The 25,627-nt window shown below is 34.8% G+C and overlaps 1 protein-coding gene and 1 pseudogene across 2 annotated transcripts in view; one reads left to right on the top strand and one right to left on the bottom strand.

The window, feature by feature from the left end:
* The window catches only part of SMC2 (structural maintenance of chromosomes 2), a 59,654-nt gene extending 34,273 nt beyond the window's left edge, over positions 1–25,381 (bottom strand). For both annotated transcript variants that reach the window (XR_012470726.1, XM_074196490.1), the window contains exons 1-15: positions 25,199–25,381; positions 23,907–24,142; positions 22,571–22,720; positions 21,480–21,602; positions 16,300–16,338; positions 13,656–13,766; positions 13,415–13,459; positions 12,224–12,457; positions 11,859–12,008; positions 10,361–10,594; positions 8,885–9,044; positions 7,765–7,882; positions 4,467–4,605; positions 2,861–2,980; positions 658–862 (exon numbers count right to left, since the gene is read on the bottom strand). Coding sequence is in view for 1 of the 2 variants with exons in the window: in XM_074196490.1 (XP_074052591.1) it covers positions 658–862; positions 2,861–2,980; positions 4,467–4,605; positions 7,765–7,882; positions 8,885–9,044; positions 10,361–10,594; positions 11,859–12,008; positions 12,224–12,457; positions 13,415–13,459; positions 13,656–13,766; positions 16,300–16,338; positions 21,480–21,602; positions 22,571–22,720; positions 23,907–24,074 (1,996 nt within the window). In the remaining variant the exon portion in view is untranslated. The remainder of the gene's footprint in view (positions 1–657; positions 863–2,860; positions 2,981–4,466; positions 4,606–7,764; positions 7,883–8,884; positions 9,045–10,360; positions 10,595–11,858; positions 12,009–12,223; positions 12,458–13,414; positions 13,460–13,655; positions 13,767–16,299; positions 16,339–21,479; positions 21,603–22,570; positions 22,721–23,906; positions 24,143–25,198) is intronic.
* LOC141495045 (armadillo repeat-containing protein 7 pseudogene) lies at positions 18,324–19,063 on the top strand (annotated as a pseudogene).
* Positions 25,382–25,627: the final 246 nt, after the last annotated feature.

The following is a 25,627-nucleotide window of genomic DNA, read 5'->3' as shown; positions in this document are numbered from 1 at the left end:
ACTATTACTTTTCAGTGAAATTCTGGTTCTGGATCCCACAAATAAAACACAAAATAAATTTTAAGAGTGTGCTTAGATTACATATCTGCCTTAAGGAACTATGCAGTGCTCAGAAGTCTTCCTGTGATCTAAATGCCAAATATCTGCTTTTACCTTACTGGTCCAGAGTGCTGGCTTTGGAGTCAAGATCTAGGTCAAATTTTGACACATTTACTAATTTATATGTAACCAAAAGAAAAAAGTCTTAGCTACCAAGTTATAGAGACATTACAAATGTAGTTGATAAGGGAATTTCCACACTAATGGAGTCAGAGAATGCTGACAACTGACATATTTTTGTACCCCTCAGATTCCCAAAGTAGTGAGGTCGAGCACAAAGGACTGAGAGTCAAAAAACCTAGGTTCCAGTACCATCAGTAACAACGAGAGTTCATTTAGTCCCTCTGCAAAGGAAATTCCATATGTGAAAATGGAGACCCACCTAAGAACTGTTTCCAAGATTAAAATACAATGAAAAGTCACGAAGTTTTCAAATTTATTTCAAATATGCTACATTAAAAAAGCACTCCAGTTATTACACAAAGATTGGCTATATTACCACCAAATAAAATATGGGCATACGTTGAAATAAAAGTATCCAAGTGCAGTTTCCCTTACCGCCACTCAGTGTTCCACTGGGATCAAATACATCTCCATCTAGAGTGACTGTTTTAGTCATTATCCTTTTATCAAAGGCAACTTTCTTAGCATTGTCTAGAGTATCACAGACCAATGTTGTTCCAAAGACAAATTCCATTGCTTTCTGAAGCTCAGGTTCATACTCAATCAGGGAAAGGGCCAGATGTACATTATCAGCACCAACCTGCCAAGTGAAAAACACCAGAGTCAAAGCCTAATGGGGGAAACAATATGTAAATAATAATAAAGAAATAAGACATGTAATACATGCACACACACACACACACACAGAACTGCCCTAACTGAACATTTTATTTCAATTGAAATGTATAGTAAAATAATGTTATTTAAGCTAACTATTCTTATGAATTACTTTTTCCTATGTCAGAAATGGTAAGATTCTCAAAATCACTAACCTTTTTGTTTTAAAAATTTTTTTTTAAAAATCCTGATTCATAGCAAACACAATAAAAGCTGAAATTTGCTTTTGTTTCACCAAGTTCAATTTCTTGACTAAACTGCCAATTTGTTAACTATTATTAACCAGCAGTCTACTTCAACCCTAGCTTCTGAAAAAAAAAATTCAGATTTTTTTTTCTTAAAGCATTCCCTTTCAACTTAGATCAAAGTATACCATGGAAACATTTTTGTAAAGACTATCTTCTGGGGTGGGAGGGAAGCAAAAATAGCAGAAAAATTGTATAACTCAAAATAATTAAAATCTTTCTTGTTTTAAGTTCATTTATCAAATATATCTTTAGTCAAAATAGTTACATAAAATAGAATATGTCAGAACATAAGAGTAAAAACAAAAGCAGTAACAAATTCACAGCACTCAGAGGCTGTGGAAGGAGATAGCAACTTCAGTAGATGGGCAAATCAGTAACTTTATTTATAAGTCAAATATTTCTTCTATTCAGTTTTTCTGTTTCTCTTCTTCATTCCTCCTATGATGAAATATGGGGCACCTGAACTATCTTACATGACCTAAAAGTAGAAGAAATTATCCTAAGTAGCAGGAGTAGGCAGGGCATCCAGTCCATATTTGGTTGCAAATACTAACCAAGTCTGGTGAAGGGATGTGGGGATAAGCAGCTTCTTTGGAAATTTGCTCATAATTCCAAAGAACTTATAAAGCTAAGATTTCTCTGATCAATGTAATAACCAACTATGACCCCAGACCAATGATATTGCAATCTATTCATCTCCTGACAAAATGATTACTGACCCAAGATGTAGAAAGATATATACTTTTCTGGAGATGGTTAATATAGGAATCTGTTTGATTAACTATTATATTTTTACAAGGGTTTTATTTGAATGAAGAAACTGAGGTATGAGGTAAGAAGAGAAAATAAATGCTTGCTAGATGAAAAAATAATTTTAAGAAATATTAGGCTGGGGTGGCTAGATGGCGCAGTGGATAGAGCACTGGCCTTGGAGTCAGGAGTACCTGAGTTCAAATCCAGCCTCAGATACTTAATTACCTAGCTGTGTGGCCTTGGGCAAGCCACTTAACCCCACTGCCTTGCAAAAACTAAAAAAAAAAATTTTATATATATATATTATATATATATATATATATATATATATATATATATTAGGCTAAAAATGAATCTAAGATTTCTAAATATACATTGTCTATAAAAATATATTTCTGCATGCCTAAAATGGTCTAGGAAAGAGAACAGAACTGAACAATGAAACTAAAAATATCTCACAATCAAACAATAAATTAGCCACAACTACAAAACTTTTGACAGAATTTTATGCCATATCAAAGCCATATTGAGCTGTCAAAAGGGCTTTGAGAATTTCATTAATATAAAACATTCATAGCAAATAATAATAAAAATGTATTTATTAACTTGAGATGTTAATTAAAAAGAAACTTAGATGCTTCAATTTCTTTGAAACTTAAGAAAATGTTCTAATTTGAGAGATTATGTATTTGTGTACTTTCAAGTTCCAAGGTAGCACAAATTCAGTCACTTATTCTCTAAATAATATACTAGCTAACATTTATATAGCAAAAAATACTTTAAAAATTCTATTTAAAAAGACAGAATTTGAAATCAAGTCTTCCTGAAATTAAATCCCACAGTCTAATCAGTATACCATCTGGTTCTCTAAAAATGGGTTATAAAGGAAAATGCATATGAAACATAAATAAGAGACTTACCAGATTTTTAGCTATATTCAGAGTTTCTTTTCCAATACACCTAGATGAAATTTTGTTGAGTGGAATTATAGTATGCCGACGCTTTAGTTCACCTCTTTCTAATATCTTTTTACCTGTAACCTAAAATAAATATTCCTATTAAGGAAAAAACTTCAAGGTACATAAAAAAATTTACAAAGAGAAAATGAATGTTATTTTCTTTTTTTTTATGTTTTTGCAAGGCAAATGGGGTTAAGTGGCTTGCCCAAGGCCACACAGCTAGGTAATTATTAAGTGTCTGAGGCTGGATTTGAACTCAGGTACTCCTGACTCCAGGGCCAATACTCTATCCACTGCACCACCTAGCCACCCCATGAATGCTATTTTTAAAGATATGATGGGACTATGAGCTTTATAATATTTCCAAGAAAAAGTTATCTAGAGTTTCCTCATAAACCATATAATACTGATCATGCATATTGACACATATGTGCTTTTTTTAATTTTTTAGCAAAATGTTTTATAGGTACATAATGCAGAAACCAAAAATTAAGGCAATGTATACCTTTTATACCATCAGGAGACTCTATTTATGATTGAATTGGCTTTTTTAATTCAAAACCAAAACTCTACATTTTTTTTAAAATCATAATGTGTGGTTTTCATTTTAAATCTTACAATGGAGAACAACAAAAATTTGTTGTATTAACCTTACAGAATATTTCTAATACCATCAAACTAATGGTGAAATAAACACTAAAATAGTCAACTGTCTATTCAAGACTAAAAATACCTTGCTTTCTGAAGCAGAACATCGAGACAAAATTCAGGTATATACATCATTATAAAAAAGTTCTAGAGGTTAATTTACATTAAATAATAAAAATAGAAGTTGTTACAAAATAATATAAATTATCTCTTGCAATTACAATTTATATACATATACATGAAAGTTAAAAAACCTCCAATTAGAAGGAAGACAACATAAATTCCTATACTAACATTTTGTTTGTTCCAACAATCATACACACGTATGCTTGGTAGATCTACTTCTGAATTAATTTGTCTCAATTCAAATATATAGATGTTAAAAAGATATAAAATGGAAGTGCTAAGATTTTACTACACCTGTTATCTAAATCTTGCTAATGAGTATGCTACTTTATGCTTTAGATATTTTTTTCTACTCACTGGGATTCCACTTAGTATATTAAAGTCAGGGCAAAGGGGAGGAATAGAACTATTAATGACAGTTATAATGGAAGAAGGTTTACACTTGTATTTGTTCCCAGAGAGCAGACCCAAGGACAGTGTGTTGAAATTACAAAGAGGAAAATTAAGGTTTGTTGTAAGGAAAAAAAAGATATGCGCTGCCCTCAGAAAGCATAAGGCACGTTATTTTTAACAGAGAGCACAGTATCTTTCATTAAGTATGTTATAATGGGGAATGGACTTCAAGGACAGGATAGACTATATGGTTACCAAGGCCCCTTCTATATCTAGAAATGATGCAGTCTTTTGCTTACATAACCGGAAATGGTTGAAATTAAATGAACTTCTTCAACTACATTTTTATCAAACAAAGTATAATGGAGACATAAAATAAAAAAAAATGCTACCAATTTACCTCTGTGTCTACTACAACACTGTAGAGTCGTCCACCAGCCACAATTTCTAGAGCTTTTGTTGTAGAGGCATTTTTTACATTAAAGAGAGAAGCCACAAGGCCTTTTACATGATTTCGATTCCAATTCTTCTCTGGATCCCTTTGACACAAAAGATAGCAAGAATTAATCCTAGAGAGATACTATTCATGTAGTACATTTAACGAGATTTATTTTACTCACTTCCTGATTAAGTTTTCCTGATACATCATATATATATACCCAGTTCAAAACAAAAGCAGATGCTCAGTATTTGTAAATGCAAGTCATAATTTCATCATCAGTTAAACTCATCAGTTAACTTTAATACATCAAACCATACTTTTCAGTGCAAATAATCTATATGACAAGATACATTAAAGCTGTTTTCTCCAACCATGCAGCCTGAATTCTCCCCTATTTTCATCTAACCATGGGTTCCACCCCTAGGTCCTCAGGTCTAATAAGTGAGTTTTATCTTGCTTAAAATCCATGTTCCCAACTAACTGTCATCACACCATGCCTTAGATCTCTGTTTTCCCGATTAGAATATAAACTCCTCAACATGCCCCCAAAGTTACGAAACTTTGATGTATACACCCTTTGAATTAACAATACTATTATTAAGCCTACACCCAAAAAATATCAAAGAAAGGGAAAAACTACCCAGATATACAAAACTGTTTATGGCAGCTCTTCTTGTGGTAGAAAATAACTAGAAACCAAAAAGTTATCAATCAAATGGGGAATGGGTCAATAAATTTTGATATATGAATGTAATAGAACACTACAGTCATAAGAAATAATGAAAAGGACAGTTTCAGAGAAACTTTGAAAGATTCAAGAATTTTGATTAACACAATGATCAACCATGATTCCAGAAAACAACTGATGAAAAATATATTACCAATCTCCTGAGCTGAGGTGATGGACTCAAAATGCAAAATAAGACATAACATTTTGGACGCGGCCAATATGAGTATTTGTCCTGTTTGCCTATGTTTGTTACAAAAATTTGTTACAAGGTTATGTTTTTCCTTTTTTTGACTCCAGGGAAGGCTTGTTAATTGGCGGGGGAAGAAAAATAAAGTTAGATCCTTAAGAGGGAAAACTATCTTGCAGACTTGCATTAGTATTCCAAGCACATAAGATGGTGGTTAAGTGCTCAATAAATACTTTACATGCCAGAGTTTAATATTATTGTAAACAAATTAAAGATGATCCAAATTTAATCTATAAAATTTAATGTTTAGGAATAATTAAGAATGTAGTTTCAGTAGTCATACAATTACAAAAAATTAAAATTTTTAACTTGTCACTTGTTATGTTGGATACATCTTAAGGAGAAAATATCAACTAGAGTTAATCTGCTATTTCAAAATTATCTTGGTCCTTTTCCTTTTGCTTCCATCTGAGTTGAAGAATGGGCAATTTGGAACTACCCCCCCCAAGGGTATAAAGAATGAAAAACAAGAGAAATGGTGTCTGGGTAGTTAATAATTAACTTATTAATTAGGCTGGTTTATAATAATAAGTAAATTATTGGTCAGCTGTTTCTCTCAGGAACCAAATACACCTATGGAAATAATGTATGCTGTAAATATTTTTTTTCAAAGGGAATGCCCCCAACAGAAGAAATAAACCACAACAGGCAGACATTTAAAGGAGGAGGTAGAATAAGTCTTCAGCTCCTCCTACTGAGAATGTGTCTTGATCATGAGACTCAGGCACCTCCAACAATCTAGACAAAGGAATCCATCTTGACTTACATCACTCTCCTTGGTTTTCTCCTTCATGAGCTGGGTCACCCTAAACTTTAGTGGAGAGGAAATAAGTACATGGGCTTATTTCCAAGGACAAGAATCCAACTAGATTAGATTCTGTTTACACTCTAAATGGAAGTAAAGGGTTGGGTAGAGTTCTGCCCAAGATCAAGAACAGCAAGGATTAGAACTATCTCCTCTATCAGTCATGTCCTTCAGAGATGACTGTCTGAACCTACAGGGCCTGGTCCCTGAATGAGGAAATAAAGGAAATAAAAACTTAGCCCTAATTTAATAAATGGTTATTGATATAATAGCAAAATAATAATTTCTCACAAGAGCTATAAAACTGAGTATACTCTTTGACCCAGAAATACCACTATACAAAAATATTTATAATAGCTCTTTTTATGGTAGCAAAAAAATGGAAATTGATGAAGTCCATCAATTGGAAAATGGCTGAACAAGTTATGATATATGATTGTAAAGAAATACCATTGTGCTAAAAGAAATTATAGAGATATATTATTCTTTGTTAAGGGGAAGGAGGAGAGAAAGGAGGGAGGGAAGGAGAAAAACATAGATCTCAAAACCTTACCAAAAAAATGACTGTTAAAAACTATCTTTGTATGTAGTTGGAAAAATAAATAAAATTTTTTGAAAGGTTATAAAGGTGACAGATTAAGAAAAACGTGGAAAACCTTACATGCAATAATGCAAAGGTGAGCAGAACAAGGAAAACCATGTATACACTAACACCAATATTGTCATAATAATCAATTAAGAAAAGCTTAGCAGCTTGACCAACACAATGACCAGTAACAATTTCAAAGGACTTATAATGAAAAATTCACTTCCAGAAAGACAACTGACAGTATCTAAGTATAGACAGAAGCAGTTTTTTTTTCTTTTTTTTCTGTAACATGGCTAATATAGAAATATGTTTTGAGGGTGGCTAGGTGGCACAGTGGATAGAGCACTGGCCCTGGAGTAAGGAGTACCTGAGTTCAAATCCAGCCTCAGACACTTAATAATTACCTAGCTGTGTGGCCTTGGGCAAGCCACTTAACCCCATTTGCCTTGCAAAAAAACAAAAAACTTGTAACAAGAAATATGTTTTGCAAAATTTTATATGTATAATGGGTATTGTATTTCTCATCTTTTCAATGGGTGAAAAATGAGGTAGAGGAAAAAATTTGGAACTGAAAATAAAAATTAAAAAATTTGGTGCTGACAAAGCTCCCTCTTCTAGGTGTTTAATGAACATTTATTGCTTTATTTATATTAGCTTATCGGGGAAGCTAGGTGGAGCAGTGGATAGTGCACCTGCCCTGGAGTCAGGAGGACCTGAGTTCAAATCCAGCCTCAGTCACTTAATAGTTGACTAGCTGGCAACTATTGGACAAGTCACTTAACCCCACTGCCTTAAATAAATTTTAAAATATTAAATTATATTAACTTATCTATTTCTATTTTCTTTATTTTAAGATATGTGTTAATAAAGTACATGATCTCTTACTTGTATTCAAATCGAAGACTGGGAAACTTGGCAAATAGGGTTTCACATGTTTTTTTCAGCCTACTGACATCTTGAGACAGCAGTCGACGATTTTCCAACAGACATTCCTCCTTGTTTTCTAAATAGCAAAACATAAAAATTAAGGTTAATAGTTCAGTTAAAAAAAACTCTAAAATTCTTAGTGATGTAATGCAAACTGAAATAAGTAGAGTAATGTAAATAAAATATTAAATATTAAATAAGAGCCAAGCACAAATTAAATTTTAAAATAAGTCATCTCTGAAAAATATTGGTTTTGTTATAGGAGATATGTATATTTCTTCTCCATGGAAGTAGCCCTCAATTTTAAATCTAAGCAAAATGTTACACCTCCCAGTAAAATATTATCAAAAAGAACTGACAGACCAATAACCCTGAAGAATATGTGAGACAGCTCAAAGTCTGACTGAAGTACTTCAGAAGGGGAATGAAGCAAGAAATCTGTAGTATGCAAGACTAGAGGGTTATAAAAATTTAGAATTTATATTCTTTTGAAGTTGGGTTGAGAAATGGCTAAAAATCACGATATACAAAGGTAATGGGATATCATAGCACAAAGAGGAATTGAGAAAAACTCTGAATAGTGCAGAATAAAATAAGCATAATCAAATTCATGTTTTCATTAACAATGAAAAGATAATTGAGGAAGCTGAGCTTTAAATAAGTTTAAAAACCAGGAGGACCCAAGAAAAAAGAAAATGAAACATTTCCCTCTTCATGTCAGAGTCAGGGAATTATTCAAGCAAACTTGTGCATGCCTTGTCAGATATGTCTTTGTATGGAATGGTTTTGGTTAATTGAGTTTTTTTTTAATCCCAAGAAAGAATTAATCTGGAGGCGGGAAAGAGAAAGACTATGACATAAGAAAAAAAGACATACAAAAAGTCTATTTTTAAAAACTTTTGATATATGAAAATTCCCATGAAAAGAATATTTAATATTAAATGCCAAAACTTGACAGAGAATTGTAAACTTAAGTTTAATTAGGATGTTTTTTTCCTCAGGATCTCATTTTCATTTTAAAATGCTCCCTTAGCAATTGGTCAAATATTCTACCACAATATAAATAATTAATGAAAACCTTGATAGTTTAGCATTTTCATTTCTGTTTCCAGTTTCTCTTTAAGCTTCCTCACAGCTTCGAAGGCCTCTTGATCTTTCTTGTAACCACTATCCATCTTTTTAACTTCAGCTTGTTTGTTCTTTAGTTCTTGTTGGGCATGTTTCAACTTCATCTGAGCCTAGATTGAAAAATGGAACAAAATCAGAGTAGAACTAAACATAAAAGAACAGTAGATTTAGAAAAAGGTTACTAAAATCAACTCCCAGGACCTCCACAAGCTAAAGATCTTTTGCAATTCTTATCCCCTTATCATCTATTATTATTAATGAGCATTTTTAAAAGCAGAGCTATTTCCTAGTAGTTTTCCCTTTAAAGGCTACTAGGGCTATAAGTCAAATTCATGTTTATTGCAAAAGAATTTCCAGAAATTACATAAATACATATGACAAATATGCCTAAGATTCTAACTAGCAAGGGATCTTGAACAGGTATAGCAAAGCCTGATTACTGGTTAACTGAGTTCAGAAAAGAGAGGAAATACAAATCTCTAGCTTCCTTCATTTCCAGAAGGATCAACCAGGAACTATGTCTAACCATAATACAGGAGTTATTTAAAAGTAGTGAGAAACAAAGTTTTACACACACACACACACACACAAAGTAGGGTCTGTTCACTGTAAATACAGAATATGAGACTGAGAAATACAACAGATGACAGAAAAACATAGATTCTGAAGCAAGGAAACGATAAAAGACAATGATGCTTTCTATAAAATTTCAAGGTTGTCATCTACATGATTAACTGGAAAGAGGATTATCATATTTGTCCAACTGTAAAGTGATATGTTATAAGCACATAAAACAGCTCACATTCTTAAAGTAATTCAAGTCTTACTATCTTTATTCTAAAAAGCAAACTCAGACCAGATAGGTTTCAGGGCTCTGGGATCACTCAAGCTAATAAATACTGTAGCTAAAATCCAAGTTCAGGTCTACTAAGTTCAATGGTTCAAATAACAATATTAACAAAAATAACAGTAGTAGTAATTGCCATTAGTTGTGTGTTTTCCACTTTGCAAAGTACTTTATATAATTATCTTTCATTCTAACATGCTCATAAACATAGGGAAGAATCTAAAAGATATCACAAAAAAGAAAGTAAGATGTAGTGAACAAGTAGAAATAAGTGGAAGTGGGGGGGAAATGGTTTAAAACAGAATGAATCAAAGATAAGTAAAACTATTTGTCTGAAAACTAAAAAAATGATGTTAATATCTACATAAGGGACTTGTACAAGTCCACACAGCCAGTAAATGATACAAATGGTACCAGAACCCAAGTCTTCAAAACCCTAATCCAATATTCATTCCATTGCACCAAGCTGCTTATTTGCAGAATCTCATAATTGGAAGCAAACTCAGAAGATACTTAAGTCCAACCCTTAATATTTTTTCACATTTTTTTAAGTTGTAATTATTCAATTTCTGATTTTACCTGCTTGGCTTCAGTCTGAGCTTTGCTTATTTCATTCTTACAGTTCATCATCTGTCCAGCAAGAGTTGCTTCTTCCCCATCCTCATTACTGGACAGACCTGCAGACACAGCATTGAAATGCTGCTGTGCAGCTGCCAGGCCAGCTGCATCCTGAGTATTTGCTTCTTGAAGAGAAGTAAGTCCATCTGTAATCTTCTTTACCTCTTTTTCCTTTGCTGCTAAAGTTTTAGAATCCTTTGTGGAAAAATAATTAACAAGGAAATTAATTTCTTTCACTTTCACTCTTACAACAACTAACCCAACAGTTCTAAAGATAGGGATTTATTTTCTCTTTACACATATAATACATAGCTCAGTATATATTTTCTCTCCAACAATATATTATAACTTTTCCACCTTATTTTCATAAGTGCAAAGACAAAAACAAAGAAAATCACCAACTACTGGTCAACTTAGACTCAAAAGATCTATAAATGTGGAGCTGAAAAACACCTTGTAGATTCTCTTCTTCAGCTCTCTCATTTAACAAAGAAAGGTTGAGAAATTTGCCTAAGATCAATGATAAGGTATCCCACAAGAAGAAATAATGAGCCTTCTTAATAAAGATCTCCATAGGGACAGCTAGATTGTGCAGTGGATAGAGGACTAGTCCTGAAGTCAGGAGGACCTGAATTCAAATTCAATCTCAGACACATAATACTTGCTTAGCTGTGTGACCTTGGGTAAGTCATTTAACCCCCATTCCTGTGCAAAAATAAAACAAAGACCTCCATAAAATTTAAGGACCTCAGCATTGCCATATTAATTAAAAATTTTGACATATCTATTGATATGCAAGGCTCCAGCACTTGAAGAACCTTTCACCACCTTTAATGCTAATTAGGTTAAACTAACATGAAAAGAAACAGTCACTACAATTCATTTGAGATTTTTTTTTTAAGCTAAACCAGATAGAAACACACAACCAAGGACTTCAAAAGCCTTGACTATGTCAAGAAAATGTCTAAGCTGTTGGTTAAAAAACAAATGTAGACATCATAGAATACAGTTCCTTATAGGGAGGAGACTATTTTTCATTCCTTTTGTATCCCTAGTAGCTAGAATAGTGATTCACATGTAGCAAGCATTTAATGAATTCTTTCTGAATTGAATGTCAAATCTATGACATTATATTTTGCAGGGATTCTAATCTTTCTTGGGTCAGAGACTTTGGGCAATCTAGTGAAGTGCTTCTCAGAAAAAATTTTAAATGCATAGAATAAAATTCATGGGAATACAAAGGAAGTCATTTACACTAAAACATAATTCTGAAAAAGATGTTAAGATAAATTCATGGACCAGGGTTTCAGAATCCCTACTTTACTAATATTATCTTAACACTAAACTCTCTAATCATTAGACTATTAGATTGGAAAAGTACCATATTATATAAAGTTAATACTGCTGAACAAAATCCACTTGTATTTTGTGCTTTATAATGTGCAATAAAATTGCCTACCTCTGCCATATTTTTTTCAATTTCTTTACGTTTTTTTTCTTCACCTTCCAGATTTTTCTTCTTGAGATCTAGAGCACTTTGAGACTTCATATTGACTCTTTGAGCTTCTGCAAGTACATCTTCCAAAGACTGAAGGACATTAACAATTTCCTACAATAAAGTGCATCTCAATTCAATCAATATTGCAATCTTCTATTCAAATGGCAACTTAGTCAAGAATATAATTTTTAAGTTGCTATATTGTACCACTCTAAAGAAAATAGGTAGTAAGATACTTTCAAAGGTTCTAGAACAGATATCTCACAATATCACTCTATAAGATAAATTTTCTCCTTATAAGTTACCTTTCACACAGGTTTTCTTACCTTTTCTTTTCTTTTTTCCAACTCTTCTATTTCACAATTAAGTTCTTTAATATGTTTATCATTCTCAGCTACTTCTTCTTGAAGTTTGATAGTTAGAGCTTGCATTTCTTTTAACTCATCAGCTGAACGTACTTTGGTATCTTCTGCTAGCATAAATTGATAAGCAATGTACAGACGACTCAAATGTTCTATTTCTCGCATTACTTTTTGGTACTCCAAGTAGGAAGATCTTTCCTGAAAAAGTTATAAGAAAAAATCCGAAATTTAACTGAAATCTATTTTGAAACTCACTAACTACACAAATATAGACATGTACATATACATACAGATACATTACAACTCAAAATTTCAACTTCATAGTATAATTTTTTTACATTGAATTTCACACATGCAAACTGAATTAGAACAGATCATATAGTTTTATAGCTGGAAAATACCTCAGAAGATAAAGTTGGATAAAAACCAACTTTTATACAAAATGGCAGAACATTTGTAAATCACGTTTTTCCTTTTTTACTAAGAAAAGGCATTATTAATCGGTTGGAATTAGTATGTGGTAAAATAAATCCCAATATTGGTACTCAAAAGTATTAAAAATGAATGCTTAAAAATTATTTTTACATGTAACTGGGGAAAAATACTAAGTATATGTGTGTATTGTGTGTGTGTGTATACTTATTACTATTAATATTGCAACAAGTAGAGAACCTAAGGCAAAAATCAAATATTTCTTTTTTCTAATAAGACATAAATAATAAATAGAACATTAGCTTTATTAGCACAACTTTTTTTTTATCTCCAAAAGAAAGAGCATAGTACCATATATTTTACTTAATCATAAATTTAGAGATTCATTATTTTTCCAATTTTTTTTTAACAGGTACAAACTCCTGCATTAGGGTTAAAAAAAGTCAAATACAGAATGTAGTTGCAATGAGAGAACAAATAATACGTAAATTAAAGTGGACATTTGACATAATTCAACAAAGTGATGTGGCTGTCAAAAAATTCCACCTTTGACTACATATGAATTAGTAAGAGCTGATTTGGAGTCAGAAGTCCCATGTCTAAATTCTGGCAATGCTACTAATCACCTGCATGATAATGGCCAAGTCACTTCTCCTTTGAATCGCTCTTAATCCCTTGCCCTAAAATTAATCCCTCAATTATCATTCCATATATTAAACATACCTCTTTTAATTTGTGAAGTGTTGGAGTAATCTCTTCTGTCAGTATCTATAAAATGAAGAATTATAGATTCATTAGGGTAAAGATAAAAAGAAAAAAGCAAATACTTTTAGACAAATGAAGGAAAAGGGAAAATATCATAACTAAACATGACCCAGTTTCTCTATCTCTATAGCAACAGATCTCTAAACACAGAATATTAATAGTTGCCCTAATATGAATTATCTAATAAAATATTAACTACCGTCTGAATTTCTTTCAGCTTAGCCTCCTTTTTTTCTATGGTTTTCTGTGCAGCAATTTTTTTGCATTCATACATCCTGGTTCCAGCTGCTTCTTCAATCATGGATAAAATCTGGAATAACAATGTTTTAAATGAATATTTAAGAATTTAAGATTCTGTGATCATCTCACAGAATCTTAAGAACATTATAAATACAATCCCAAAATTTTTCAATACTTTTTTTAAAAAAAGAACTATTACCACATAACAACGAAGAACAATCAGAGGAAAAAGAACCTGCAAAAAGCTTAGTGTGTGGCCCCAGGACCAGAGACCTGTCTGCTGCGCCACTCAGCTACCCTACAGCAGAGTCAGAGTGAAAGGAGAGAGAAACGAAAGGAGGGAGCTTCAATCAGCAATAGCAACGGTGGAAAAATATGGAAGTAACTTTTGCGATAGACTAATCGTAAAGAATGTGATCCACCCACGACAGAGTTGTTGGTGTTGGAACAAAGACTGAAGCACGTTTTTCATTATTATTATTATTATTATTATGGGGAGGGGGGGTGCAAGGCAAATGGGACTGGGTGGCCTGCCTGGGGCCGCATAGCAAGTTGATCCTTGGGTGTCTGAGGCCAGATTTGGACCCAGGTGTTCCTGGCTCAAGGCCCAATGCTCTGTCCACCACCCAGCCACCCCTACTATTATTACTATTTCATTTTGAGTCTTTTTTTCCTTTTTTTTTGGTTTTTGCAGGGCAGTGGGGTTGGGGTGGCTTGCATGTCACACAGCTGGGTGACTGTTGGGTGTATGGGGCCAAATAAGGGCTCAGGTGCTCCTGGCTCCAGGGCTAGTGCTCCCTCCATTGAGCCACCTGGCCATACCTACAATTATTACTATTATTTTTTTATTTTAATTTTTTTCTCTCCCCTTTACTTTATCACTCAAGCGAGTCTATATTTGAGGGGAGGGGTATTTTGTTTACTCTTAAACAAGAATATTTTATTAATGTACAAAAAAAATTATTTGTACAAAATGAGAATATTAAATATTTTAAAAAGCTTAGCGTGAGTATCAACTAAGCCACATTTATTGCCTAAAGTCATAGTGTCAGACTCAAATAGAAACAAATGTCAATGCTGCATACTGATTTAGAAAACCAGAAATTAACATTCTGCTATATTGCATTTTACTTATTTAAGTTAAACATTTCCCAATGCCATTCTAATCTGGTTATAAAGCATAGGACTACTGGGATGCAGTCTGGACTAGAGTATATACATCTTATAAATAGATAACTGTTTACTAGGGAAGGATTAAATTTCAAAACCAAAACAAGGTAATTTTTTTTCCCATATCTTCCTTTCTTTTCTAATGCCTCAATGACTTTCTGTTCCTGAGGGTAAACCCAATATTCTACTTAGTTCATCACAGCACTCCCAATAAATAGTTCTAGCAGCAAATAGAGGTATAATCTTTCATTCTCTACAAATAGCCAATTGTTCTGAAAAGACTTATCCCCCATTCTATTCTAACTTTATCATCAAGCTGCATTAATTGAAAAGTCTGTATAACTATGCCAAATCTTCCTAATAATTCTAATAATTCATACTCCTATGAACTAAGTTCATAGGCAAACAAATAGCACTTTAAGAAATAATGCCTTAAGAACTAAAGTTATAAATGAATAATTGCTAAAATTACAGTAGTGTTTCTAGAACATTAGATATGGTAAAGTTAAAATGTAATAATTAAATGCTCCTATAAAATGAATATGCTAATCTCTTCAATCCCTAACTTTTGAGTTATAGGGATTACTTCCTTCACTGAAGTTAAAATAATATTTCTGAAAGTATGAATCAGCTGAAAGAAAGTGGGTCTCCCTCTTGCTAAACAAAGAAGATAAGAAGGGGAATAAAGGGGGGAAAAAGAGCATTTCTATGGCTCCTCCAAAGTGCTAGCTAGCTAGGCACTGTGCTAAGCAGTGCTAAGCACTTTTACAAGGATAAGTTCATTTCATCCTTACAACAACCTTACAAGGCAAGAGCTGCTATTATTCCCATTTTACATTGGAAGAAACTAAGATAGGCAGAAGTTAAGTGACTTGTGCAGGGTCACAAAAGCCTGAAGTCGTATTTAAACTCAGGTCTTCTAATTCCTGGCCCAGTGCTCTATCACTGTGCTACTAGATACCTGAATTACATTCAAACAAAACTGTATCATCAGGGTCAGCTAGGTGGCATAGTAGATAGAGCACAAGCCTTGGAATCAGGAGGACCTGAGTTCAAATATGACCTCAGACACTTAACAATTACCTAACTGTGTGATCTTGGGCAAGTCACTTAATCCCATTGCCTTGTAATAAAAAACAAAAAAAAAACCCTAAAAAAATTTATAAAAAAAATATCATCTCATTTATTTTATTAGTCAGGGAAAAACCGTAGTAATTGAAGCTCTCAATCTAGAACTACAATAGCAAAATTTTTAAAAAATATGTCAAAATTAGCTTACCATATAGGATAGAACCAAATACTATAAAGAGAAATCAGGTATCCATGGATCATTTAATGAACTAATATATTTCCTAAAACATAAATCTGGTCCTAAGAACTTAAGGTATAATTAATGTCAATAACTAATGTTATAGTTTATATGATGCTCTTACCTCTGGAGGCTTCATATTCAATACTTTAGTAATTCGACCCTGAAAATAAAAAGAAAAAAATATGCTCAAAGCATACCATCATGGAAAAATCATGCATCCAGAATAGAAGAAAAGGCCATTTATTTTTGTTTTACTAGATGCCTTGATTTTCAAGAATAAACAAGTCCTTTGAAAAGCTCTTTCCATCACTTTCAGGAAGAAAAGAGATTTTTATTAGATTTTAAAACAAAAACAAATGCATGGAAATACTAGGCAGGGAACAAATAGTTAAATTCTGTGCCTTTTTACAATGAACTGTTAAATCTTATATTTCCAGCTATGCCTTGTGAAAAGTAGCTAATAGAACAAACTATGTTACACCATTCCTGAGAAATAGTATATTATAGAAACACCGTCTCTATTATCCCATGAGCAATTACTTCTCTCTACAAGACCTTGAAATGATAACAGCCATTGGGTATTCTGTGTCTTGCCAACTAAATACAACATCCATTGGGAAAGATCCCACAAGGATAGGGATACCCTAAATGATAACAAAATGTTAGCTCTTTGTTCCCCATAAATGTATCTTTGAACATCCCAACATAATCCTTCAGAAATTCTTTTAAATAGTAAATGACTGTTGAGCACAATGCTTTGCATATCAGAAACACTTTAATGTCTTACTTAATAGGTTTAATTAAGTCTGGGTTTAGACACAGATGAAACTCTAAAAATCAACTAGTATAAATTCTTTATTTTATATATGAGGATACTGAAGCCCAATCCCAAGATCACAAAGTTATTAATTAAATAGTAAGATATGAACATAGGCTCCAAATATCAGTTTTTCAGATTAATCCCTGATGCCTACCAATATTGCCTGAAGGACTGGAACACAACAACAATAAATTTTGATGAAAGGAAGCTAGATCAAAAATTTCCAGTGCTGTTTGTTCAATTTCGATCTATGCTTATGGATGCAAATGTAAAGCCTATATCAGATTGCCTTTTGTTGGGGGGGGGGAAGGAAGGAGAAAAATTGTAAAACTCTTGGTAAAAAAAAAAGGAATGGTAGAAACTACCATTGTATGTAATTGGAAAACCAATAAAATATTTATATAATAATTTCCAGTGTTGGAAGACATGAGTTGGTTCAACTTGTACCTAACTGGTAATCTTATGAGCAGCCTCTGTAACAGTCACCTTGCCTGCAAGGAAGCTATCCATTTCATTTTTTGATGTTTCTCTTTGGAAGATTTTCCATATATCAAGCTGAAATCTGTTTCTCTGAAATTTCTACTTATGGTTCTTACTTTTGTTTTCTGAAACTGAAAAGAACAAGTCTAATCTCTCTTCAATTTAAGTCTTTCAGAAACTTTAAGTCAACTCTCATGTTGTCCCTAAGTCTTCTCTTCTCCAGATCAAAAATGCCTACTTCCTTCAGTCAATTCTCTTATGATACAATTGATCTCTGGATTGCTGAATCCTTTCAAGATTGCTAATATCCTTCGCAAAACATGGAAGTGAAAACAATAGTATAGGTGTGGTCTAACCAATTCAGGGTCTTAAACTATCATTTCCTTCTAGACATCATAACTTTCTTAACATAGCCTAAGATCATGTTGGCTTTTTCTGTCCAAAAGTTACAAAACTATCATACTTATTAGCCACCACAAGAAGCCATCATAAAATTTAGAGTGGATAGGTAACCTTAGATATTTAATTCAACCAAGGGATAGAAATAAAAGGACCAGCTTAACCCAAGGCAATTTCCCTAGCACGATTCAAGCAAAAATTACCTTTTAAAGAAGATTTAAAATAAAGTATCCCTCCTCTCCCCAAAAAAGGAAATACTAACAAGCAGGAGTTTGCTAAGCTTTATACCTTTCATAACGTACTAACATATTATATATTGCAATACATAAGAAGTATTCATAGTTTTACAAACAATTCTTTTTCCATTCTTTATATTAAAAAATATTCCTGTCCTTCTGCCTGGCTGGGGGCAGAGTCAACGCCCCTTCTGCTTGAGAGGAACTGAGATGAGCGGGCTGAAGCTGAAGCTGAGTGGGCCAAGGTAAGAAGATGGCTTTGGCAGCTGAATGGAAGATGGGACTAGAATGGGAAGAAATATAAGAAAGGAAGAACCAACCAACAGGCTTTGGAAAAAGCCCCAGATCATCTGCCTGTCTAGCTCTGTTGCTTATTCAGAAACACTTTCTAAGGTATTTCCCAGAATACCTTTGGTCATGGACCCAAAGGTCAGAGTTGTGTCAACTAGCATTGATCACTGAGTTCCAGGAGATAGCGAGCCAAAAAGCTAAGGAGCAGGTCCTGGCCAATCTAGCAAACTTTGCCTGTGACCCCAACAACTGCCAGGATCTGAGACCTGCAAGTGTTGGACTTGATACACTGAGCGAGGACAGCAATACCTCAGTGGAATTTGCCATTGGTGGGCTCTACAACCTGTACCTGGATAAAGTCAACAAAAAGTATATTCTGCAGATGGGAGGCATCAAATGCATCATAAACTGCCTGTCTAGCTCCAATAAGGAAACAATAATGTCTGCAGTCACAACACTCATGTACCTGAGCACATCCCAATCCATCCAGGAGCTCACAGCCCTACCTGTGGTAGAATGCATGATGCGCTTCTCCCTCTCTGCAAATAAAGAGACTTAGCAATTTGGCCTCCATCTTCCTAGAAGACTACTGCACCAGAGAGGAAGCCCAGAATCTGAGTGAGCATACTGCCATGAGCATCCCACTCCCCAAAGACTGATACTGTGCCAGGAAGGTTGTGCTCACCCGCAGGAACCCTGGGTTGTCAGCCAGTCTCTAGTTGGTGGAGAGGCTCATTAGACCACTTTAAACTGGGCTAGAAGGAAGAAAGGTCACAAGACTCTGCAGGGGGGAAAATGTCTCATCCAATAATAAAAAAGCCATTTTGGGACTCTGAAGGGGATGTCTTGGAAGAGAACGAGATGTTCAGATGAGATGTAGTACTACCGGCAGGGGCCATTGGCAGCAGATAGTGGTCAAGGTTTTGTGCCTTTCAGGCTGCAGGATTTTGCTCATAATAGATTCCCTTAAAATGTCCAAGGTCTAACTACAAAGTACTGAAATGAATGTCAATACAGCAACTATCAAATAACCAAACACCAAATAAAATTGATAATAGGTCAAAGATAAAGGAACAGGGCAGCTAGGTGGCACAGTGGACAGAGAGCCGGCTTGGGAGTCAAGAGGTCCTGAGTTCAAATCCAACCTCAGACACTTAAAAATTACCTAGCTGTGTGACCTTGGACAAGTCACTTAAACCCACTGCCTTACAAAAAAAAAAGATAAATGACCTACTGAATTCTAGTGCTAGCTCTGCCTGATTACTAGCTTTGTGATCTTGGTTAAATAAGGCATTTAACATCCATGAGTTGAAATTTTCCCATATACAAAATGGATAGAATGGTGTCATTATAAAATTCAAATGAGATTGTGTTCAAAAGCACTAACATGTAGGGAAGATCAGGTATCATAGCAATGATTTATGCTCCTCTCAGTTTGATGCAAATCACCTTTGTTAAAGGGACTTAGGAAGAGCTAAATCTTTGAGCCCATATGGGCACCAAAGACTTCCAGAGAAGGAGGCTGTCAAGTTCATATTTACTTACAGGACCTTTATCTGGAATGGATTGCTATGTATGCATAATTACTGCCTGTGCTTGTTTGTGGTGAGAGTTGAGGCCATGGGTGGCTGTATATTTTCTACCTCTCCTTTAAATACAAATTTTATTTTTATTGAAAGAAAATGTTTCTACAGTGTCTGTAAAACTGAGAACATTTTTTTAAAGTATATTTGAACTTTGCTCTAGCTCTGTCCCCAGAAATAAGACTATAAGATTGTTTTATGGGCAAAACTGCTTTGTATTAGTAATTCCTTAAATATTTTTAGCAACCCAGGTACTTGCCCCATATCTAGTTATATTCTATAGTGATAAGTTTAAATCAGTTTCCAAAGTGATTACTGTAACAGAAATGTTCAACAGTTAGGCATATACCCAAAGAAAATCAAAGACAAACAGAAAGATCCATCTACACCAAAATATTAAGAGCAATATTTTTGGAAGAAATAAAGAAATGGAAACAAACTAGATGACTAGCAACTGAGGAATAGCTAAACAAGGTATGATACATGACAACTGAACAGGATGAGTTAGAGAAGTATGGAACACTTATACAAACTGATGCAAAATGAAGTAAACAAATGAGGAGAACAATTTATGTCAAATGTAAAGTTGGCGTCAAAGAAAAGATATAAGAAGGCTTCTCCCCATTCTGTGCAGAGATGTGGAACTATAGTTAAAGAATATTTCAAATGTCAAAAGATTTTTTATGATTCTGGTAAATTTGGTTCAATTGGATTTTTTTAAAACTGTTATATTGGTACAGCTAGGTGGCACAGTGGATACAGCACCAGCCCTGGAGTCAGGAGGACCTGAGTTCAAATCCGGTCTCAGACACTTAATAATTGCTAGCTGTGTGACCTTGGGCAAGCCACTTAACCCCACTGCCTTAAATATATAAATTTTTTTTAAAAAACTTATTATTGGTTATAAAGGATGGCTCTCTGGGAAGTGGAGGATACATTGGAAAACATTGGCAATGTAAAAAATTATATTTACATATATGTATATAAACATAAACTTTGCAATGATAATTATTTTTCATAAGTATAATTCTTGACCAAAAAACACTAAAAAGAGACTTATGGAAAACTGTAAATTAACCTATAAATAGCTTAGAAACTTATTGCTATTATCAGCAACACCTCAATTAATCAAGATATTAGTAAGGAATAATTTTACACTTTTAAGAAACATCTAAATGTGCCAAGATACAATATCAGGCATGCTCAAAACTCAATCATTCTATCTAGTAGTAGAAAGGGAGGATATATCGGGTACCAATAAATGCCATCTTCATCTAGAAGCTCTTACAATATAAAGAATTAGCTTATGTTCTAAATGAAAACTTATAATTGGATAAATGATCTTACTTCACCAAATAAAGGGGGGGAAACTAGGTAATCAGGTAAAATGAGTACTAATGTTGAAGATTCAAAAGGAAAGCCAACACTAACATCATATATTAATTCATGATAATCCATATATAACATCAACAAATATAAAAATCATAGATACCTGCATAATGAGAAAGTGAGGGTTGTTAACATTAAGTCCAACAGAACAGAAGAGATCTTGAACTCTGGTGTTATTTGCATTCACACCATTGATTAAATATCTATTTCGGCCACCAATAACCACCTGAAAATAAAATAGAAGCACAGTTATGAAAGTATTCACTTTCAGAACCAGTTGAGAGTTTAGAAATCATTTAATTCAAGACATCAGTTGTGGTGCTAAATAAACCAAAATTCAAAGGAAGTGAATTACCCAAGGTAACAAAGCTAATCAACAAAGACTAAACCATGATTCCCAAGTCAATAACCCAAGGTGAGGCAAATATCTGTAGCTATAAGAGAGAAAAATCTCAGTGCAATTTCTGCCTGTCCACACATAACTGAAGGGCAAGAGGGTCAAGACTAGACAAAGTTGGGCAGGCATTACAGTATAATGAAAAGAAGACTGGAAGACCCCATATCTGGAACAGATGACCTTTAATGTTTCTTCCTGCTCTAAAAGTCCTCAATTCAAAAATTTTAAGTCTATTGTTTATATTTTGTCCCGACTATTTCTTCAAAATGTTTCTCCATTAGGGCAGCTAGGTGGCATAATGGATAGAGCACCAGCCCTGGAATCAGGAGGACCTGAGTTCAAATTGGGCCTCAGACACTTAATAATAATTACCTAGTTGTGTGACCTTGGGCAAGTCACTTAAGCCTGTTGCTTTGCAAAAGGAAAAAAATATTCCTCCTTTCTTAGCTTCCTTCTCATCTCCCTGAGCACTGCCTGTATCCCAACAAGTGTCTAATACTCTAATACTCTTAAGCTGGCCAGGACCCTTGCCCTCTTCAGTGTATTCTAAATACAAGGGAAAGATACCAGACATTTAACTAAGTTATGACCTGACTGAGATGACTTGACTGAATTACATTTTAACTGAAACTTCTTCACAAAGAAGTACAACAATTTAAGCATTTACTCTTATTACTGATAATTTTGTACAAAAAGGATTTTTTGCCTCCACAGCTATAACAGTATTACTCTTGAATTTTACTTGGGAAGATATAAAAGTCTTTAGATATATATAGAGAATTATAATAAAGACTCACCTGTCTTGTAACTGTAATTTCATCATGGGCCTCAAATCCCAAAGGGCTCTGTTTTTTGTCAGAATTATCAAAAGTAATTGACACTGTAGCTTTAGTAATCCCAGCTTGCCCATTTTTATATACTAAATCTTGCAAATTGGAGGCACGAACCTAAAATAAAAGGCAAAAAAGTACAAAGATCTCATTGGATTTGTGGAAAACAAAAGTCAGATTTCAATTCCAAAAGGAAAACCTACCTATATACTGTGAATTAACTACAAATACAAATATTGATAATTAAAAGAGAAGTTATTTTATCTACCTGTTCAACAGTTCATAGAACATTAACCATAAAGAATAATAATAGGTTATCAACTTGTCCCAGGACTGGCTCCATGTAAATAGCTCTACTTATCAAAGAAAGATGAAAGATGTGGAAAATATTAATAACAATAATCAATACATTTAATGAGTATCTACTATATTCCAGATAATAAGCTAAGTACGAGGGATACTAAGACAAAAAATAAAAATCACTACCCTAAAGCAGCTTATGCTGTACTGACAGAGACATATACACAATAAATATAGATACAAAAAATACAAGGTAAATATTAAGGGATTAGGGAAACATAGTAGCCAAGGTATCAGAAAAGCTTAAAGGAAGTGAGATAAGTACAGTTCAAGGATAAAGAACAACTAGTGCAAAGACTCAAGGGCAGGAGATAGATTGTCAAGTGTAAGAAAGAACAAGAAAGCCAGTTTGATTGGACTATAGTGCATCAAGTAGCTAAGATTGTCTAATAAGGCTAAAAAGGGAGGTTGGGAAATGGTTTTGAAGGACTTTAAAAGCAAAAGGTAGACCTCATATTTGATCCCAGAAGGAACAAAAAGCTATGGAAACAAATGAGTAGGGAGATTTGTACTTAAGGAAGATCATCATTCTGGCTAGGAGGAGGATATATTTGAGAAAGTAAAAACTTTGAGGCATGGAGACCAATTAGAAGGCTAGTTTTCAAAGCACTTTTACATGTATAATATAAACTGATCCTCATAACAGCTCAGAAACACATTCTGTATTTTACAGTATGAGAAAGTTAAGGATCAGAGCTCATGTCTTGCCCACAGTCACATAGTATGTGAAGCAAAATTAGAACTCACATCTTCCTGACTTCAAGAATAATAAACCATATTCAACCAGGTTTAGAGGCAATCACACCTCCTGTCAAAGACAAGGTTTTTAAGAAAAAAAATATGCAAATGGAATATTGAAAAAAATTCACAAAAAGGGATGGAGGCAGTGATAGCATGACATGTAACAACCCAAATTTGATTATCCCTCAAACTCTGAGTTTACCTGAGATAGGTTGGAGATACCCAGCAAGAAGCAGATGGAATCCAATATGTTAGATTTACCACTACCATTTAAGCCTGTGATGGCATTAAATAGGGGATCAAAGCCATTGACTTCTGTCCTTTGGGCATAGGATTTAAATCCCTCAAGAATAATGGACTTGATATGCATTTTTTTCAGTACTGTCTTGAAAGAGAGCAGTGATCTTCTGGAAAGACCAACTGGGTCACCAGTCAGTTCTGTGGATCAAAAACAGAAACAAAAAAAAAGTAAATAAGTCAAGAAAAAAAGTAAAATTCTAAAGCTTAAAATGTTGTTGTCATCACACAAGGAAAACACCAAATGATCTAAAGGCCTAATATCAGCTTCTATTAATTTTGAGAGTCCAAATTTAATCTACTCAGCTGTTCCTTTTCTTTGGTACAGAATTGTAAATCGAGTTTTGATTCCAAATCTAAGTGCCCTCCAAAATACCTCTTTATTCAAGAAAAATTACTGTAAAGAGCACAGGGCCTAGGTGAAACAGAAAGTTTAGGATCTTGATTCTGTTATCTTTTTGCTTTTTAGCCATGACCAAAACATTTCCCCCTCTCTGGGTCTCAATCACCTCGCCTGTCAAACCTAAATTTGGACTAAGATCTAAGACAATCTTTTATTGTCTCTTTCCAGCTTAATCAGCAAAGGGGGTAAGCTATCCTTTAAAAGAAAATGAACCTGTAATGGATAAAGCACCGGCCCTGGAGTCAGGAGGACCTGAGTTCAAATTCGGTATCAGACACTTAATAATTACCTAGCTGTGTGGCCTTGGGCAAGCCACTTAACCCATTGCCTTGCAAAAAAACAAAACAAACTAAACCCACCCAGTCCAACCCAATTACATTTACCATCAACAAAACGTGCGCTCAATCCCTCACATAGCTATCTGCCAACACCTACTCATTCTCTCTCCAATGCTGTGTACTCACAGGGCCCGTGCCGAGTCCCTAAGCTCTACAACACCTTCTCGGCTATCCTGAGTTTCCGCATCTGTCTGCAAGCACACCTGTACGCCGGACATCTAGCCCGCACGCGCGCACTCTCCTCTTCTGTGATCACGCACACACACAGACGAGACACAGACACACAGACAGACATACAGACCCCCTCTCGGCCTCCATCTCCTGACATCCAGCCACACACCCCCTCTCCCAGCCCCACTCAGGTCCGCACACCCGACCCCACCCCCCGCGCTCACATCCACACAGGGGGCCCAACCTCCATCCCGGCCAGGCCGCCCCTCCCCGGGCCTGCGGTACCTGGCAGCGCGTGGCGAGGAGAGCTGGAAGGGCAGAACCGACCCCGGGGGAAGCGGTCTAACTCGGGAGACCCAAGAAGGCCCCAAGGCGGGCGGCCGAGCTCAGATTCCCGCCGGCCCGAAGGCCGCGCCTACCGTTGCTTTTGAATTTTGGCGCTGGCCGAGGCCCCCATGGCGAAGGCCCCGCGCTGCCCCGAGGCTCCCGAGCTTCCGCCTGAAGAACAGGAGTCATGTTTTCTTCGCAATCTGGACAGTAGGGAAACAGAAAAGGTATTCGGTATTGGAATGCTCCTAGAATGAGGAAAGTCTGGAGAGAAGTCACCGGAAAGGCGAGACTTGGTGAGCGATAGAAACAGGCAGGCCGGCGGGCAGCCCGAGTCCTCTGCATCGGGCCTGCCGCTCGCCTCTCCCTCAAGCTTCCCCATCTTTT

Source organism: Macrotis lagotis, chromosome 8 (assembly GCF_037893015.1).
Source record: "Macrotis lagotis isolate mMagLag1 chromosome 8, bilby.v1.9.chrom.fasta, whole genome shotgun sequence".
NCBI classification, from domain to species: Eukaryota; Metazoa; Chordata; class Mammalia; order Peramelemorphia; family Peramelidae; genus Macrotis; species Macrotis lagotis.
The sequence above is the reverse complement of the archived record's forward strand: the minus strand, read 5'-3'. Positions and strand labels throughout refer to the sequence as shown.